The sequence below is a fragment of the Erythrolamprus reginae genome, chromosome 2, assembly GCF_031021105.1.
Source record: "Erythrolamprus reginae isolate rEryReg1 chromosome 2, rEryReg1.hap1, whole genome shotgun sequence".
Lineage (NCBI taxonomy): Eukaryota > Metazoa > Chordata > Lepidosauria > Squamata > Dipsadidae > Erythrolamprus > Erythrolamprus reginae.
The window spans coordinates 280,480,826-280,498,898 of NC_091951.1; the positions used below are offsets into that span (position 1 = coordinate 280,480,826).

An 18,073-nucleotide genomic window follows, 5' to 3' on the forward strand; every position below is an offset into this window, starting at 1 on the left:
TTGCATGATTACCTTCCAACATTCTCCTCAATTAGTTTTTATCTCCCTCCCTCCTTCCTTATTTTTTTCTTTTTACATAAGAAAAATGAATATTGCAATAGTATCCTTCATATGCATTTAAAAAGTCCTTGTATCAGTATTTTTAGTAAGTTATTTTATTTTTCTGAACACAAATGTTTATCTGTGCACTATTCCACATGCTTTTCACAGGAAGCTGTAGTGACAAGACAAATGTAAATGACATGAATTATACAATTTGCATTCACTGCATTATGTTATATAATCATGTTATTTGCATGAGGTCACAATGCATGAGACATTACTTGCTTCCTTGTATCCCCTGCTGATATTTATTTGGAACCATATCAATATATCACAAATTCTTTTTACTTTAAGGAATAAAGAAATAGATGATTCTTCAAGAGTATCCTTGAAACTTTTTCTTCAAGCAGTATATTTCAAGGTCCTTTTCCCCCAGCCAATTATATATTAGGGTTACATTCTGAACCTATATTTTTTAATTGTCCTTTTTTACTGTTTCGGAATGGGGGGAAATGTATCAGTAAATACAGAATAAAGATTGCAATGATGATACTTTACTGAGATTTACCTTGAAGATTCTGAACCAGTTGATCATTTGATGTGATGTTATTTAATAATTTTTCCTAAGATAAAGAAAAAGGGGAAATTTCATGGTTGAAAAACAATCAGCCTTAAATCATATTTAGAGTACATGAGTCAATGTGACAAGTCACATAATTAATTTAATAGAATTATTTTGAAATAGTTTCCTCTGTCTATAACTAAGTCAAGATTTTATCTCAAACCTCCAACATTTACTTTCTACATTCTCCTATTAATATATAAATGTTAACTAATCCTTGGAAAGTGACATTTGTTTCTTTTTTGCAACTGAAATTGATTAAAAAGAACAGAGATAGTCTGGGTATGTATTTCAGAAATCTGTACTGGAATATTATCAAAACCTTGATTTCATTTTGAAGAATATCAAAACTGTATTTGGTCATCATTTGATTCACTCATCATTCACCTCAAATAACAACTAATTAACAATTCCATCAATATTTTTTTCCTCCACACTGTTAAAATATCCTAAATCAATTTTATTTCTAATTATATTATTCAGCTACACATTTTCCACATTATTCATTTACAGTTGCCAGCTCTGAAGATTATATCACAAATAAGATCTGACACCTCATTATTATTAGACCTAAACAAATTTAACTCAGGCAAGGTGAAAAATAATCAAATTCAAAATATGTATCCCATGGTCCACTTTTTATTATGGCCTAATTTTTAATAAAATTTGTGTAAAAAAGAAAAGACATACTGTTATTACAACTAGTGTTTTATAAAGCAAACCTGCCAATAGCTTTCTGCAACTCTTGCACTAGCTGGCAAACAGATAGTACAGGACTTCTTCCTGGAAGTATTTTGGATACAATCTGTGTAAAATTGTCTAGATAACTAATTTAGGAATGGATAAACTTTCTTCAAGTAATACAGGTGTCTTTGTAAGGACTTCCTGTCACAGTTAGCATTAATTAATTGTGAGCTGTATTAGATTTCTATGCAAATTCAGAAGAGGGCTTCAAATAAAAAAACAGCATGTTGATAATTTTATAGATTTTTTTATTTTAAAAAGCAAATTATAGCCTTAATCTATAGATGAGAGACGTGTGAAAAATTCATAACCCCTATATGAAAACTGAAAATTACATAAGCCTTCCAGCCCTTGTTAAAGATAAGGTAGATTTGCCAGTAACCTAAATTCAAAGACACCTGGGTTTTGAAAGAATGTGTCTGATATATTTTGCATTTAAGGTTAGTCTGATTACAGGTCTGATTGAAGCAGCAGCAATGTTTTGTTGATTTCAAGGAAAAGAGAAGACTGCTCTGTGAGTCAAGATCATGGGTAGGGTAACCTTGGCTGGGCCACCAATTGTAGCCCTTCCTCAAGCAAAAGTACTAGGTCCGTGATGGCAAACCTATGGCAGGCATGCTACAGGTAGCACATGGAGCCATATCTGAGGGCACACTAGGCATTGCCCTAGATCAGCTGTTATTTTATGTGTGCGTTGGCCAGATGATTTTTGGCCTTCCAGAGGGCAGGGGGTCATTTTCGCCCTCCCCAGGCTTTAGGAAAGCCTCCGAAGACTGTGGATGGCAAAAAACAGACCCAACGACCCAACCGGAAGTTCATTTCTAATCAGCTAGAATCTGGTTTTTGCCATATACAGTGGTCTCTTGACTTTCGCAGGGGATATGTTCCAGGACCGCCCACAAAAGTCAAATTTCCGCGAAGTAGAGATGCTCCCTTCCTTCCTTCCTTCCTCCCCCTCCATCCTCCATTTCTGGTTTTACTTACCCCCGGAACCCGCAGGGACAACGGGGCGGCAAGCTGAGGGCTTTGCTGCGCTTGCTAGCAGCGTCTCTGATGGTGGCGGCGGCAGCACCGGCGCTCAGGGTCAGGGCAAGGGAAGCTCAAGCTTTGGATACAGGCCAGGACTCAAAGCCAGGATTCCAGGCCGGTCAGCTGGGAGGATGGACGCTACCACTAAGGGAGAAGAGGCGGCGGCGGGCGGCAGTAAGGCTCGGCTTCAAGTGGAGCTTACCAACACTCTGATAATTAAAAAGAAGGGATCGGAAGGCTGGGGCGGAAGCGGAGCTTTTATTTAAAGAAGCGGAGCTTTTATTTAAAGAGGGATCGGAAGGCTGGGGGGGGGATAGTTGAAACGCACAGGATTGTACATCGGGGGGCCGTAGAAAAACCCGTTTTATTCACAAAAATCATGTATTATTTTTTTATTAATATTTTTTAAAAACCCGTGGTATAGCCTTTCTGCAAATGTCGGACCCGCGAAAGTCAAGGGACCACTGTACAGGTTGCAGAGACCTCAGTGAGCCCTGTGCATATATGCCAGGGGGAAGGGGGGTAGCACAGAGGGGTGTTGGGCAAGCATGCATGGTGGGAGGTCATTGCATTATGGGTGTGGGCATGTGCACACGCATGCACGCTTTTGGCACTTGAGCAAAAAAAGGTTCACCATCACTGCTCTAGGGGACCATAATACATGCTCTATCCCAATTTTAACTGACTACTAGAATTTTCCATGGAGCATTTTTCCCTTGAAGACTATTTGGAAGCTGCAACTGATGCAAAATACAGCAATTCCTAACCACTCAATATCAGTTTTGCCACATAGCATTGGTTGCTGCTGGGCTTCCATGTACAATTCAAAGTGTTGATTATTACCTATAAAACCCTTTATAGCTTAATGACAAGATTCATTCAGGATCATTTCCTTTTGATAGAATCAATTTCCCAGGCAGTACATCCAGAGTTTGATGATGCTACCAGTATGCATTTATGTGAATTAATAGTCTTTGGTAGTGGTTCAATCCCTATGCAATTCCTTTCATTCACTATTTGGTTTTATTCTTTTGATGTAAATTCTACGAACTGTTGTTTTACTGGACTGGGAATGATTATAAGAATGGTGAATTACTATTTTTAAGTTATTCTAGTTTTCCTGTATTTGCAGTGGAGTAGAGCTTATAAATTTACCAATTAACAAGGAGGAAATGGGCAAATAGTTAAATTAATTATTTTTGAAGTTGTTAATCTAATTGGTTGATAAATTCAACATGGATATCAAATTCACATTCTCTGCAACATGAAAAACAAATTACATGTTAGAATCCTGAATTCCCACACCATGTTTATAACTCCTGCGGTAGTTATCCCTAGAAATTGTACATTTAATTTTTATCCACAAATCCTTTTCCTTTACGAAAGGACAGACAATACTAATGGAACATTTATATAAAATCCCAAAAATGAGAAGCAAAAAACTTCTACCTTTTCACCTCTGTGTATTTTGTTGATATTTTCTACCTGGAAATCATGCATCGATTGGATTTTGTCAATTTGTTCCCTCTGTTTCTTTAGTTCTCCTTGGAATTCATTCTTTTTCATTTCTACAGCACCTCTTTCTGCAGCTGCCCTGCGCATTCTGCCTTCTAGTTCCATTAAACGATTCTAAGAGGAAAAAATTGTGGAGGGGGGGGGTAAATCTCCATATGTACATATACAGTATTATCACAGTTGCTGACCAGATTAAGTCTTTCCGTTATACATGCATAATTAGAATGGTTTTTTTTTTCCTTTCTGTATCTTTAAAACAAATCCAAAATTTGATTTATTTCTCTATATGCACACATAGATTACTATGAAATGCTTCTGAATTCTTTAATTCACTAGGTGAATGGGAATCACAGAATTTGAAAACATGGACAGAGGAAGGATGGTGAGAAAAATATTCCTTATAGTTTTGGATCCTTAGGATAGTAATTGCAAGGAAATACACTACTTGGCCACAGGACAGAGCTTGTACTAGCGAAAACTGATGAAGATAAAGAGCCAATCTGGAGAAGTCTCTTTTTTGTTGTTGCTGTTACATTAATAGACTTGCTACATTTTTTATAGAGTTATCCAATTTAATAAAAAAGGAGTGTCTTAAAAGCTGTAAAACCAGCTCTGCAACTTTTTTCTTTGATCAGGGGCAAGGTGAAGATATTCGCAGGAGAGGAAATGCAGTTGGACTCTATTTTCTTTTTGAAAAGAGTGATTAATAAGCTTTTTCATGGGAACAGGATTAACTTTCTGTGAACTTATACACATCTCTTACTGCTAAGAATAATTGCATAACTGTATTTTAATAGTTATGCATTGACATACTGTTACGAATGCATCACGTACACCAATCATATATTCCAGCGACAATGCAATGACTTCTTTTCTGCAGTTCAGATGCTATTTATATCTGCCTGAATGTTTATAGTTAGCATTGGGAATACAGAATGGGAGAGTCTCTCTCGGTTACTATGAAATATGATCTACTGAAACATCTGTGAAAAAGATACTGATATAGCAATGCTTCAGGAGGCTAAAGAGCTCTAGAGAGACACTGCCCATTAAGCACAGGTGAATCTGTGCACTCTAAGAGTAAAAATGGGACAAGAATTGGAGTAGCCAAAACCATAAGACAGTAAAACCAAGGAGGTTACCATTAGTTCCACACGCTGAGTTAAAATAAGAAAGTCGCTAGTCTGTTTACACATATGCAACACATATAATATGGAGACAGAATAAATTGAAAATTGTCTTTTCAATCATATAAAATTAGCCTAAGGTCATCCAGAATTGTGCAATGTTATCGGTGCCAAAAGTATTTGAAAAATGAAATGTAAATAGTGAGACTCTCATGAAACATTGTGTTAATACAGAGATAGTTTTAGATTTTACTGTCTCATGAGATTTGGGGAAAAAATGTAGAGTTCAGTGAACACTATCTTGTGAAATCATTGATACCACAATGCTCAAGAGCACCAGGCTGCTAATTCCTGGAACAAAATTACATTATTTCCTAGTTGAACAGGATGCAATCTTTTACCAGGTACTTTTCTTCTTCCTTATTTGCCAAGTTTCAAATGTTTGTCAGATACAATTATTCTAAAGTGCATTGAGATTAAAAACTAACATTTTGAAGTAAATATATACAGTACATTGATTCACTCATTGCGAAAAACCAACAAAAGAGCAATACCTGTAAATCAACACTATGGGAACTTGCTATCCAGTAATTAAATCCCAGGACAATTATACAAGCCAAAAGTGCTGCTACTAGAAGAGGTGGTGATTTTATCCCACGACGACTGTTTCCTAGCCCGACCATTTTAAAGTTACAGATTTCTGTTGGTTTAAAAAGAGAAATATTTATCTTTACTTTTGCTGATTTAATGAACATTTCCAAGCAATAAAAAAAACCTTTCCAGTAGCAGTATCTGTTCAGAGGTAGCTTAAAACTTGATGAGTTAACAAATACACGTGTATACATATACTGTACTGCATATCTATATATTTCAATAGGAGGAAAACCCCCCACAGAAACATATACAAGCATAATAATCAGGAAGCAATGTTGTATGACACATTTTAACTGCTGCAGCAACATAGAATTTAACCATAATATTGTAATCCAAATATTAGTGTCAGAAAGTGGAGCTCTCTGCAATAAATATCTGTTTATCCAGAATACTGTCACAGAGAAGAAGAAATAAAAGAATTCAATTTGCTCTTGTATAAAATGCAATGCAGCAGTACAGGGGGGAGGATTTCAATAGCTCCAAATCACAAATTCATTTGGATTAGAGGATTTTGGAATATGCGCCCAGAAGAAGAGCTGATGATTATGCACTATGTTGTGGGCAAACAAAGTAAGGGGCGTGCATAAGTGCACTTATGTGCCTAATGTCCCTGTCCTACTGTCTTATTATCCTTTTTATTACTACGTTCTGCTTATGTTATGTCATGTTAAGATGAACTATAATACTATACTTGTTTGACAAATATAAATAAAAATAAATAAAATAAAATAAATAAAGTCCTTTCTGAGGGTTTTTTCTGGGTACTCTCTGAGTTTGCTTGTTTTCTTGCAGACAATTCACCACTCAAAATAAGTAATATCATCAGTGCTGGTAAGCAGTGTTGTTTGTTCTCAGTTTATATTCTAGTGCAGAGGTCTTCAAACTTGGCAACTTTAAGACTTGTGGACTTTAACTCTCAGAATTCTCTGAGAGTTGAAGTATGCTGGCTGGAGATTTCTGGGAGTTGAAGTCCACAAGTCTGAAAAGTAGTTGTCAACCTCTGTTCTAGTGGCTTGTCCTGTCGGTGTTGGTGGGGCTGGTCTCAGTGATTCTTTGGTTGGGCTTACTGTTGACTTCTTTGACAATTTTTCTCAACCTCAAGGACTTTTCTCAAGTCATTTCTCAACTTCCTTTCTCAAAGTTCCTTTAAAATCCTGCCTTCGCAGTTATGTAGTGTCCTATTATCCTCCAGTTGGTACTCCATATCCTTTGAGTGATTACATGTCTGGTCTGTCAGGCTAAGAAGGAACCAGCCAAAGAAGTCCCGTTCTGAGCACTTCAGCATTCTTCCAACTCCGAGAATGCTCCTCTGATAATACAAGGCAAATAGGCTGATGGGGAAAAACTTAACCGAGGCATTGCCACCACACTTCACAGAACTGTATGGCTAAACAACTTGGGGCAGCAAGAATATTTTTCAAAAATTTCATTTCTACCAGTTTGATAGTATTCTTCATGGCATCAATTCCCTCTGTATAAGGATTTGTGCTCTGTATAGGATTTGATATTATGAGATTTACTCTTTCCAATAACAAAACTGGGAGCCATGTTTCAAACTTCATTAGTTGCCTTGCAAGGTTATGTAGCATATACTCTGGATCTGCACATAATACAGTTTTATAACATTCTCTTACTCCAATACAGGTATTTATTTGACCTAGTCTTAGGGTACATTACAACTATTAAATGTCAAAAAAGTGAGACTAGGCAATTACTGACACATTGAATTAATATCTGCCAAGTGTTAAAGTGATTTTGACATTCTACTACTATAAAATTTGTATGATTGTTTGACATTAAGCAGGGCTACCTGGTGTGCTATTATAATCTGCTATTTATAATCTAAGCAGTTCCTTGAATAAGAATAAGATTTATATACTACTTCACAGTGAATTAAAATCCTCTCTAATCACGATTTTCAGAATCAGCATATTGCTCCCAACAATCTGGGTCTTCATTTTACTGGCCTTGAAGGGATAGAAGGCTGGGTCAACCTTGAGCCAGTGAGGATTGAACTCCTGGCAGTCAGTAGAATTACCATGCAATATTGCATTCTAATCACTGCACCATCAAAGCTCCTTGCCTTTTTGTTTTCAGGCATTCATGTTCAAACAACATAATCAACATAGGGCTTATATTAACTTATTTTTTTCTATGCATCCAGATAAGATTTCATCAGTATTCATCAGCTGTTCCAATATCCTAAGTGGGATTCAGGGTGATACAACTCTTATCATTTCTCTGGACAGTACAATAGTTCTTTATTTGGGGATATTTCAATTCAACGTCTGGCTAATGTTTTACTGAATGACTTCAGAAATGGTCGCAATGAGTCATATTACCAGAAGTTAGCTGAGAGTCAACAGTAAGCTTTCTGCCATTCCTCCCAAAGGTACATTCAAGCAAGACAGTTCCTGGCAAGCAAATTATTTAATATGCACAAATCCAAAGCAGAGCAAATTATTTGATGCAGAGACCAGCCAAGTTACATCAGATTCTTTGCAGGGCTTGGTAATAAAGGGGTCTCTAATACTGCTTCCTCAGAGCTACGCTAAGCTTCTCAAAAAGAGCCTCATTGTTAAACTCCACCCTAGCATTTAGATGTTTCTGACTGTAATAAAACTGAGGGTCCTGGATGGGCTTCAGTACAGAAGGCTACGTTAATTGATTCACTTGTGGAGGGTTCTGATCTATACCTGCATTCTAAGCCAAGAGCATAAATATTAATATTAAATATGATTTCCCTCTCTTTGTAGTATAGCAAGAAAACCACTTCCAAATGTTCCAAGAGTGGGAAGGATAATATTTTTCTTCCAACCTTGAGGTAATCAGAAATGCTCTTCTGTCTTTAAGATTCCCACATGCCTTGCTTTGAAATGTTTTGCATCAGTTGATGTAATAAATATCCAACTCCATATTAGAGTCCATTTCTTGCAAATGTCATGCAAGAAAGAAATACCATAGTTGGAGAGATGCTTGAAAAACTGTTGATCTTTAAAATAGAAAACCCATCCTGCTATATGAAATGGATGAGATTCTGCGTGATTTACAGTATTTAAAAATTAATAACAGAGTTGGAAGGGACCTTGGAGGTCTCCTAGTCCAAACCTTCCTGAGTCAGGAAGCCCTATACCATTTCAAACAAATTTTTGTCCAATCTCTTCTTAAAAATATCCACAATTTTGGTTGCTCCACTGATTAATTGTTCTAACTGTCAAGAAATTTCTCCATTATTATAGGTTGCTTTTTTCCTTGATTTATTTCTATCGGTTGCTTCTTATCTTCTAATTAATTGGCACTTTCTTCAATGGGATTAGATTATTCCTTTGAAGTTGATTAAGATCTTTCTTGTGAAAAAGGAATGTATCGGTATGTATCCTTTTTTGTCAAGGAAGCAAGATGCTTAGTTATACTCTGATTTGCAGACTTTTGTGCTCAGGATGGATATCAGGAGTTTGTTACTCCAAGATGATACACAATGCTTAAAATGTAATTATCTCCCACTCATGAATCCCCATTCTTTCTCTTCCAAAGAAAAGAGATTTTGTCAAGACTGACAATATATTATAAATTGGGACCAAATTGTCTTGCTGTTTTCTGACAATAGAGTAGCTCTATAAAGATATTTATGTGAGAGACGCCTCTTTATTCTTATCAATGCAACACCTGAAATCTATATTAGCATTCCCATGCATACAACCCAAAATATAGATGACATCTTTGTCATAATAAAAAAGAACTACAGTAAGTACAGAACACATAGGAAACCATCAACATCTTCAAAGAAATAAAATTCACAAGGTAAGAAGAAAAGAATAACTTGTTATGTTAATACAAACTATAATATTTATTTGACAAATAAAATAAATTAGATAAATAAATAAATAAATAAATAAATAAAAGATAAAATAAGATAAAATTAAATTAAATTATTTTTTTTTTAAAAAACTATCCTTCCTGGATATCCCCATTAGCAGACGCAGTGATAGCAAATTAGAAACACAGGTCTTCATAAAACTACCCATACCAATCAACTGCTCCACTACCAAAGTAAAAACCAACCTCTCACAAGAGAAGCTGTGTCAGAACACTACTTAGATGAGCACAAGCACATTGCAGAAACCCTGAACATCAGCAAAAAGGAAATTGATTATCTACACAAGATCTTCCAACAAAATGGATACCCACATAACTTTATCAAAAAATGCCTGGCCACTCAACAAACACTAGCTGTGAAAAGGATAATATTGCTATGCAGTACAGCAAAAACGTCTCAGAAACCACCACCAGACTATTACAATGACACACAGCATCACCATAGCACACATACTGACTAAAGCCCTCCAAAACTTCCTAAGTAAACCAAAAGACCCAACAGCCCCAGAAAAAAACCTGGAACAATCTAAAACAGGGATGTCAAACTCGCATTGTCACGGCAGCATCACAAGACAAATTGTAACACACTCCCCCGTTCGCTAAACAGGCTGTGGGCGTGACCAGTATGTGACGCATCTGGCCTGTGGGCCGTGAGTTTGACAGCACTGATCTATAGCATACAATTTAAATATTAAAACAGGAATTATGTAAGATAAGCAGGAAGAAAACTAACAGAGTGCACCGATGAACACCAACAAGCAATCAAAAGACATGATGAAAACTCCTTTCACAACACATGGACAGACTTAACCATAGTGTCAATTGAGAAACTGTGAGCACTCTAGAAAATACCAAGTTCCAAAACCTAAGAGAATTCCTAAAAGCTTGGCACTCAGACAAATCAGCCATCAATAGATATATACCATTAAAAAGAAACAAAAAAGCAAAAAAAGGGAGACCAAAACACTTCCCTACCAGCAATCAACACCCAGTTGAACAGACATTAACCCCATAATCAACACTAAATCAACAATCAGGAAGCAAACAATATCACTTTCAAAAAACTACCAACTCAGACCAACAGGCAAACTGTAAACAACAGCCTAATCAAGCAACCACCAAAATCTTTCCCACTAACAGGGCAAACCACTAGTATATAAAATGAGAGCAACCCCACTCACTACTAGTACTACTGATAATGTTACCTGGTTTAATAATAAAATCTCTCCAAGAAAACAATCAAACTCACAGAGCATCAAGTTCAGAGTTGAGTTGAGCTACAAATATTATCTTCTATTGGTATCATTATAACTATGTAACAGCCAGCACATTTGTAAATAAAATATTTTATACATACAATCCATACTTGTCTTTTTCTTTTAACTTTAATGTATCAATAAAGATAATATTATTTACAATATTAATATTATTATTAAGACAGGTATAAAGAATAAGAGTTAAAAAGTCTAAAAACCTGCAGGACCAAGCATTAACACTTTTCTTAACTACTGTACTTCACAAAAGACAGATATACATATACAACTATGATAAATATGATAAAGACAATGCAAAGTCAATGATTTATATATTTGAATTAGAACGTAAGTACAGGAACGGCATTGTGACATTATCGCAAACACGTCAGCACAATTTTTAATCACAGGAACTTATGTATATGCCACTAAAACTCTTGTGGCTGTAAACCTTTAACTGAGTGAAATGATGCATCACATACTCACATCTCCAAATATATCCCTGGACTCTCAATAACTTTATTATTTATTTTATTTATTTATTAGTCTTACTTATATGCCTTTTCCAGTACTTTAGAAGCTCTGCCACTGTTGAAGGCATTGATGGATTTGGTAAGGAATTATCTCTGAAACAATGACCCAAAGCATCATGGATTATATAGATGTTCTCAAAATCTTCATACTGGGGATATAATTAAGCACATATGCATCTTAACATACATATTTCAAGAGCTTCATTTACGATTCTGTTTATATCAATCTCAAATGCAGTAACAGCAGAAAAAAAGGTTGAAACATGATTTTATAGTCAAATTTCTTAGTTGGATCTAACAGTCCAGCATTTGTCACCAACTTTTATAAACAATTCTCGAAAGTAAACTGTCGGAAATCATGTATTGCTTGTTTCACCCAGAAACAAGCATTTTTTTTGTTTTTCTCCTATTGAGCATCCTACATGGCCTAACACTTCATTCAAAGTCTTCCAGAGGCTTTTATGGTTTCAGACAAGAAGGCCTGGTGTGACAGGAAGATGTGTCAGATAAGTCAAATGGGCCTCTCAAAAGCAGGAGAAAATGCCAGAAGGTGAGCAGCACATGGCAGCAGATCCTCAGAAATATTAAGTGAAGGGAGCATTTGTGCAGCTCGCCAGGATCACGTGCATTGAAGAATGCTGCAAGGTGTCGTTTCTGAGTAGTAACAGTGGTGCTAGAGCTGGCGTCGAGATCTTGAGTGGTGGAAATGGCTGAGATTGCTGAAGGCCCCAGTCCCCGGGCCTCTATTTTAGGCCAAGGCCCAGCACTGCAGCCAAGGGCTGTTTTCCCTGCTGATACCGGGGAAAGATAGGCAGTGAGTATTGCAGCGCCCCCAGCAGTTTTAAGTGTGGCCACCCAAATTTTTATCATGTGACTGTGGGGTCACTAAAAATTTTGTAACTACCCTTCATTCAGCAGCATAACTTTAAATAGTTGCTAAATGAATGGTCATCAAATAAGGTCAACCTACATTGTCACCGGATGTAAGCTGTTCCAAGAAAAGCTGCCTTTTGGGGATAGTGATTTTGTCAATGCCAGTGGTGCTCCAGATGCTATGCTCAAGATACCTATTAAGAGCTGAGGTGTTAAAAGGTGCTCCCTTTTACTTTTCAGTGCTCCAGTATTTCAGAAAATCTAAACAAATGGATGATCATTTTTTGTAACACTTGAATAAGAGTGTGTATTCACTAAAGAAATACCATAGCGCAGCATTCAGAGACCTTTTAAGTCACTGCACACAGTAAAGCCTTTTTTTCCAGAAAGTTTGTTATTTAATCAGAATTGATTGACTTATGTTCGAGCAGCAAAAATCAGTTGTGACAGTTGTAAAGTAATTCTTTGTAAACTGCACAGTGTCAATACCAACAAGCAAAACTCATCTGAATTAATTTAAAATCTCATGGATAAAGAGTAAAAAAAACTATACATTAATAACATTGCAGTAAATAAACATTTTAGGCAAACCTCTGCTGTAAATTTGCAGAGTTGTCTTGGACAAACTATTATTCCTTGCATACTGTGCTGAGCAGATACTAAAATAAATACTTTTGTTATTTTGACATGTACTTTAAGATAGAAACATAGAAGTCTGACGGCAGAAAAAGACCTCCTGGTCCATCTAGTCTGCCCTTATACTATTTTCTGTATTTTATCTTAGGATGGATATATGTTTATCCCAGGCATGTTTAAATTCAATTATTGTGGATTTATCTACCACGTCTGCTGGAAGTTTGTTCCAAGGATCTACTACTCTTTCAGTAAAATAATATTTTCTCATGTTGCTTTTGATCTTTCCCCCAACTAACTTCAGATTGTGTCCCCTTGTTCTTGTGTTCACTTTCCTATTAAAAACACTTCCCTCCTGGACCTTATTTAACCCTTTAATATATTTAAATGTTTCGATCATGTCCCCCCTTTTCCTTCTGTCCTCCAGACTATACAGATTGAGTTCATTAAGTCTTTCCTGATACGTTTTATGCTTAAGACCTTCCACCATTCTTGTAGCCCGTCTTTGGACCCGTTCAATTTTGTCAATATCTTTTTGTAGGTGAGGTCTCCAGAACTGAACACAGTATTCCAAATGTGGTCTCACCAGCATTCTATATAGCGGGATCATAATCTCCCTCTTCCTGCTTGTTATACCTCTAGCTATGCAGCCAAGCATCCTACTTGCTTTCCCTACCGCCTGACTGCACTGTTCACCCATTTTGAGACTGTCAGAAATCACTACCCCTCAATCCTTTTCTTCTGAAGTATTTGCTAACACAGAACTGCCAATACAATACTCAGATTGAGGATTCCTTTTCCCCAAGTGCATTATTTTACATTTGGAAACATTAAACTGCAGTTTCCATTGCTTTGACCATTTATCTAGTAAAGCTAGATAATAAAGATAATAAAGTCTGTAAATAAAGTGATTTATATATTAAAAGCTGAGGTGGCGCAATGGTTAGAATGCAGTACTGAAGACTACTTCTGCTGCCTGCCTGCTGCCTGCAATTTGGTATTTCAAATCTCACCAGACTCAAGATTGACTTAGCATTCCATCCTTCCAAGGTGGGTAAAATGAGGATCCGGATTGCTGGGAACAATATGCTGACTCGGTAGACCGCTTAGGGAGGGCTGTAAAAGCACAGTGAGGCAGTAAATAAGTAAGTACTATTGCTATTGCTAATATTGGCAGTACTTGTGCTTTCTTTTACCACAACTATGTATACTGCATATTTATTTATTTATTTATTAGGTTTGTATGCCACCCATCTCCGAGGACTCGGAGCGGCTCACAACAAGAAAACTGTACAAATCCAATATTAAAACAGTTTAAAACCCTTAACATAAAAACAATCATACATCTCATACGGACCATACATAAGGTGGAAATGGCCCAGGGGAATCAATTTCCCCATGCCCGACGGCAGAGGTGGGTTTTGAGGAGTTTACGAAATGCAAGGAGGGTGGGGGCAATCCTAATCTCCAGGGGGAGTTGATTCCAGAGGGTAGGGGCTGCCACAGAGAAGGCTCTTCCCTTGGGTCCCGCCAGACAACATTGTTTTGTCAATGGGACCCGGAGAAGGCCAACTCTGTGGGACCTAACCGGTCGCTGGGATTCGTGCGGCAGAAGGCGGTCCTGGAGAAATTCTGGTCCGATGCTATGAAGGGCTTTATAGGTCATAACCAACACTTTGAATTGTGACTGGAAACTGATCGGCAACCAATGCAGACTGCAGAGTGTTGGTGTAACATGGGTATACCTGGGGAAGCCCATGATTGCTCTCACAGCTGCATTCTGCACAATCTGAAGTTTCTGAACACTCTTCAGAGGTAGCCCCATGTAGAGAGCATTATAGTAGTCAAAGAGGGCATAAGTGATTGTGAGCAGTGATTCCCGGTCCAGGTAGGGCCGCAACTGGTGCACCAGGCGAACCTGGGCAAACACCCCCCTCACCACAGCTGAAAGATGGTTCTCTAATGTAAGCTGTGGATTGAGGAGGATGCCAAAGTTGCGGACCCTCTCGGAGGGGGTCAATAATTCCCCACCCCCCAGGATAATGGACGGATAGATGGGATTGTCCTTGGGAAGCAAACCCCACAGCCACTCCGTCTTATCAGGGCTGAGTTTGAGTCTGTTGACACCCATCCAGACCCTAACAGCCTCCAGGCACCGGCACATCACTTGCACTGCTTCGTTGACTGGACATGGGGTGGAGATGTACAGCTAGGTATCATCAGCGGACTGATGATACCTCACCCCCATGCCCCTGGATGATCTCGCCCATTATATTATATTATTTGTTCAAGAAGAGTGAATCTATACTGGGAATGTTGTATGTTCTGCTGACAGAAAAACTAGCTTTAAATATCTATATTTAAGATCAAGTGAACGTCAAACATACTATATAAAATTCTTATAGTAAGTACACTAATTATTTTGAAAGTCTGGGAGAGTGATTTACAATTAGAACTTGATGAATCATATTAGAATTCTTTGTGTTATCAGTTCCTTTTAGATTTCGGTGCTCATCAAGAATTAATCACAAAAATAATCCATAAACTGCATTACACTTCACTACAATGATTTATATACATTGTAATTCTTCTAAATATTTGTTTGGGTCTGCATGCAAATTGGTACATTTTGCCAACTTTTAAGGTAATGCTCAAACCCAAAGAGAAATATTGAAATATTTAGAATATTTTTACTACAATTATATAAGTTTAAAAAAATTGCTCATGTTTTTCTCCCAGGTTTTTTGCCTTCAGATTTTTAGTTTCTTCAGTACAAACACAGATCCTAATTAATTATATTAGTTCATGTGCTAAATTATTAATAATTTGCAAGTTTTTTAAAATAAAGCAAATTAATACAGTTGAATTTTCCTATTGGTAAAGTATTATATGATTCAGTTGATAAAAGTTCAACTTTTGTGTAGAACAGATACCTCCAAATTGAATATTACGCTCACAGTGGAAATATGATTCCAGGCAGTGTAAATCAAATGTATCCCAAATCTATTTGGGACCATTTTTAACAATATTTTTAACAATATTTAACAATGGTCTACAATATTTTTAATATCTTCATCAGACTGAAGACATATACAGTAATACATTTAACGACACTCAAAAACAAGACAAAATCAATGCAGATCATCAACAAAGCAAATCTTTGAACTAAGACTTAAAATAACATCCCTTTTTATCAAACTGCTTTCACCAGTCTATTCAAACTCAAATTACCATACTTCAGCCTTAAATGGGTCTGGATTAATGGGCAGCAAACCTAAACAAAATGCTCCCCAAAATTAAGATGGACCGGAAAGTTTCCACATTACTTCCAGAGCATTATCATCAGCATTGATCACCTTTCTGTATTAACCACAGCACAGCACAAGCACATTTAATTTCCCAACCAAGTTACCGTACATTTTTTCCAACCATTCAAAAAACTCCCTCAAGTTAAGTTTCTGCTTACTTATTCAATAACTTGAAGCAAATTAATATTTAAAGCCATCATGTTGCTCAGTATCGACTTCAACCTCCCTTGCTTTGGACAGAATTCAAAGAAGAGTGTTTATTTGGGAGAAAACCCTGCAAAGGATTTTAAGGGGCGTGCATAAGCGCACCATTGTGCCTACCGTCCCTATCCTACTGGCTTTTATCATTACTTTTTCTAGTGTTATGTATATACAAACCACCATCCTATTATTGTTTGACGTGTGTGTGTGTGTGTATGTATGCATGTATGTATGTATATGTAGATTGTTATGAGTTTGGGTTTTTAACCATGTAATATTTTGACACTCAAAATATTACACAGGGAAAAACCAGAACTCACAATCTACAAACATATACCCATGAAAATCTACAAAAACATATATATATCTCACCTCAAGAAGGGCGGCATAGAAATTGAATAATAAATAATTTATATATATAAATTATATAATTTATATATATTTATATCTATATAAACAAAGACACTTTTCTTGTCACTCATTATTGCAAAAAATATACTCCTGTCTTGGTCAAAAGCCAGACCTGGAAGTAAAAGCTGCAGATAGCTGAAAGCCAAAGGCTGAAATGGGGAGACTCTAAATAAGCCACCCAGAGTCCTTTGGGAGTGTGCCGGCATAGAAATTAAATTAATAAATAATAAATTAATAAATAAAATAACAACTGTACTTTGGGTTTTTTTAAAATTTAATTTAATGCCATTCTTTTAATTGCAATCCAGATATATATTTTGTTCCCCCTTCCGCAGCACTTTGTCCTCCAAGGACTCAACCCAACCAACCTCGGTTCCTTCAGCCAAAGAAAGCGGAATTAAACCAGAATTCCCTCGGGAGCAAGCGGCCAGAAGGACTGACCGCCAAAGCACTGGAAAAGGGCAGAGAAAGAAAAGGGGGATGAATGGGCGGCGGAAAAAAAAATCCTAGAAACGGGGTGGCCGAAGCGGAGAAGCCCAGAAAGATAGACAAGGGGGCGGGTATACAATGAGGGGTGCTTACCTTCCTCGCCCCCAACCCTCCGAGGAGGCCCTCCTTGCTTTTAGATAGGTAGGCTGGCAGGGCGACCCTCCCGTTCCCTGAGGCGAAGGCGAGGAGGAAGTAGCCTTGGCTTTCGCCTCCCGGCGGGGCGCCTTTCAAAGCCACCCTCCCCGCCCTCTCGTCAGTGAGGAGCGGCGGCGGGGAGTGACTGGCTTGAGCAGGAGGAGGAGAAGCGACCGCGGCGGCTGCGGCTTTTTGCTGTTGGGGGGGAGGGGGGCGAGCCGAAAGCCCTCACAAGGCACCAGAAGGAAGAGCCAGAGGCGCCGGCCGCCTCAACTCCCGCTGGTGCTGCAGGAGGCACTGCGGGCAAAGCGGGAAGTGCAGGCGAGGGAGCCGCCGTCGTTGCCGCCGCCGCCGCCCAGGTAGACCAAGACAGGAGGCTCCCTTCTTCTCCTCGTTTGTGCCCCGTGGAGGAACGCGGGCAGCAGCTCTTGGGCGGGAAGTCGCGGCCCCCAACTGCTCGCAGCGTGCGTGCGCGTCTGAGTGTGTGTGAAAATAGCCGAGGGGGAACGAGACCCCCTCAACACACCTGCTCGCTCTTGCTTTTGTGCTCCTTGGAGATTAAGGGGGTGGGCGGGAAAGAAAGAAAAAGCGCACCATTGTGCCTACCGTCCCTGTCCTACTGTCCTCT

General features: G+C 38.0%; 1 protein-coding gene across 4 annotated transcripts in view; it reads right to left on the reverse strand.

The window, feature by feature from the left end:
* GOLM1 (golgi membrane protein 1) overlaps positions 1–17,734 on the reverse strand; it is a 30,397-nt gene extending 12,663 nt beyond the window's left edge. The window contains exons 1-5 of one of the 4 annotated variants that reach the window (XM_070742776.1): positions 17,404–17,626; positions 11,415–11,544; positions 5,634–5,779; positions 3,887–4,066; positions 611–665 (exon numbers count right to left, since the gene is read on the reverse strand). In XM_070742776.1, coding sequence (XP_070598877.1) covers positions 611–665; positions 3,887–4,066; positions 5,634–5,779; positions 11,415–11,463 — 430 coding nt within the window. In that variant the 5' untranslated portion in view covers positions 11,464–11,544; positions 17,404–17,626. Of the gene's footprint in view, positions 1–610; positions 666–3,886; positions 4,067–5,633; positions 5,780–11,414; positions 11,545–17,403 lie in introns of those variants that run through there. The other 3 variants (XM_070742774.1, XM_070742775.1, XM_070742773.1) reach the window with 3 other exon arrangements.
* Between the last annotated feature and the right edge of the window lie 339 nt (positions 17,735–18,073).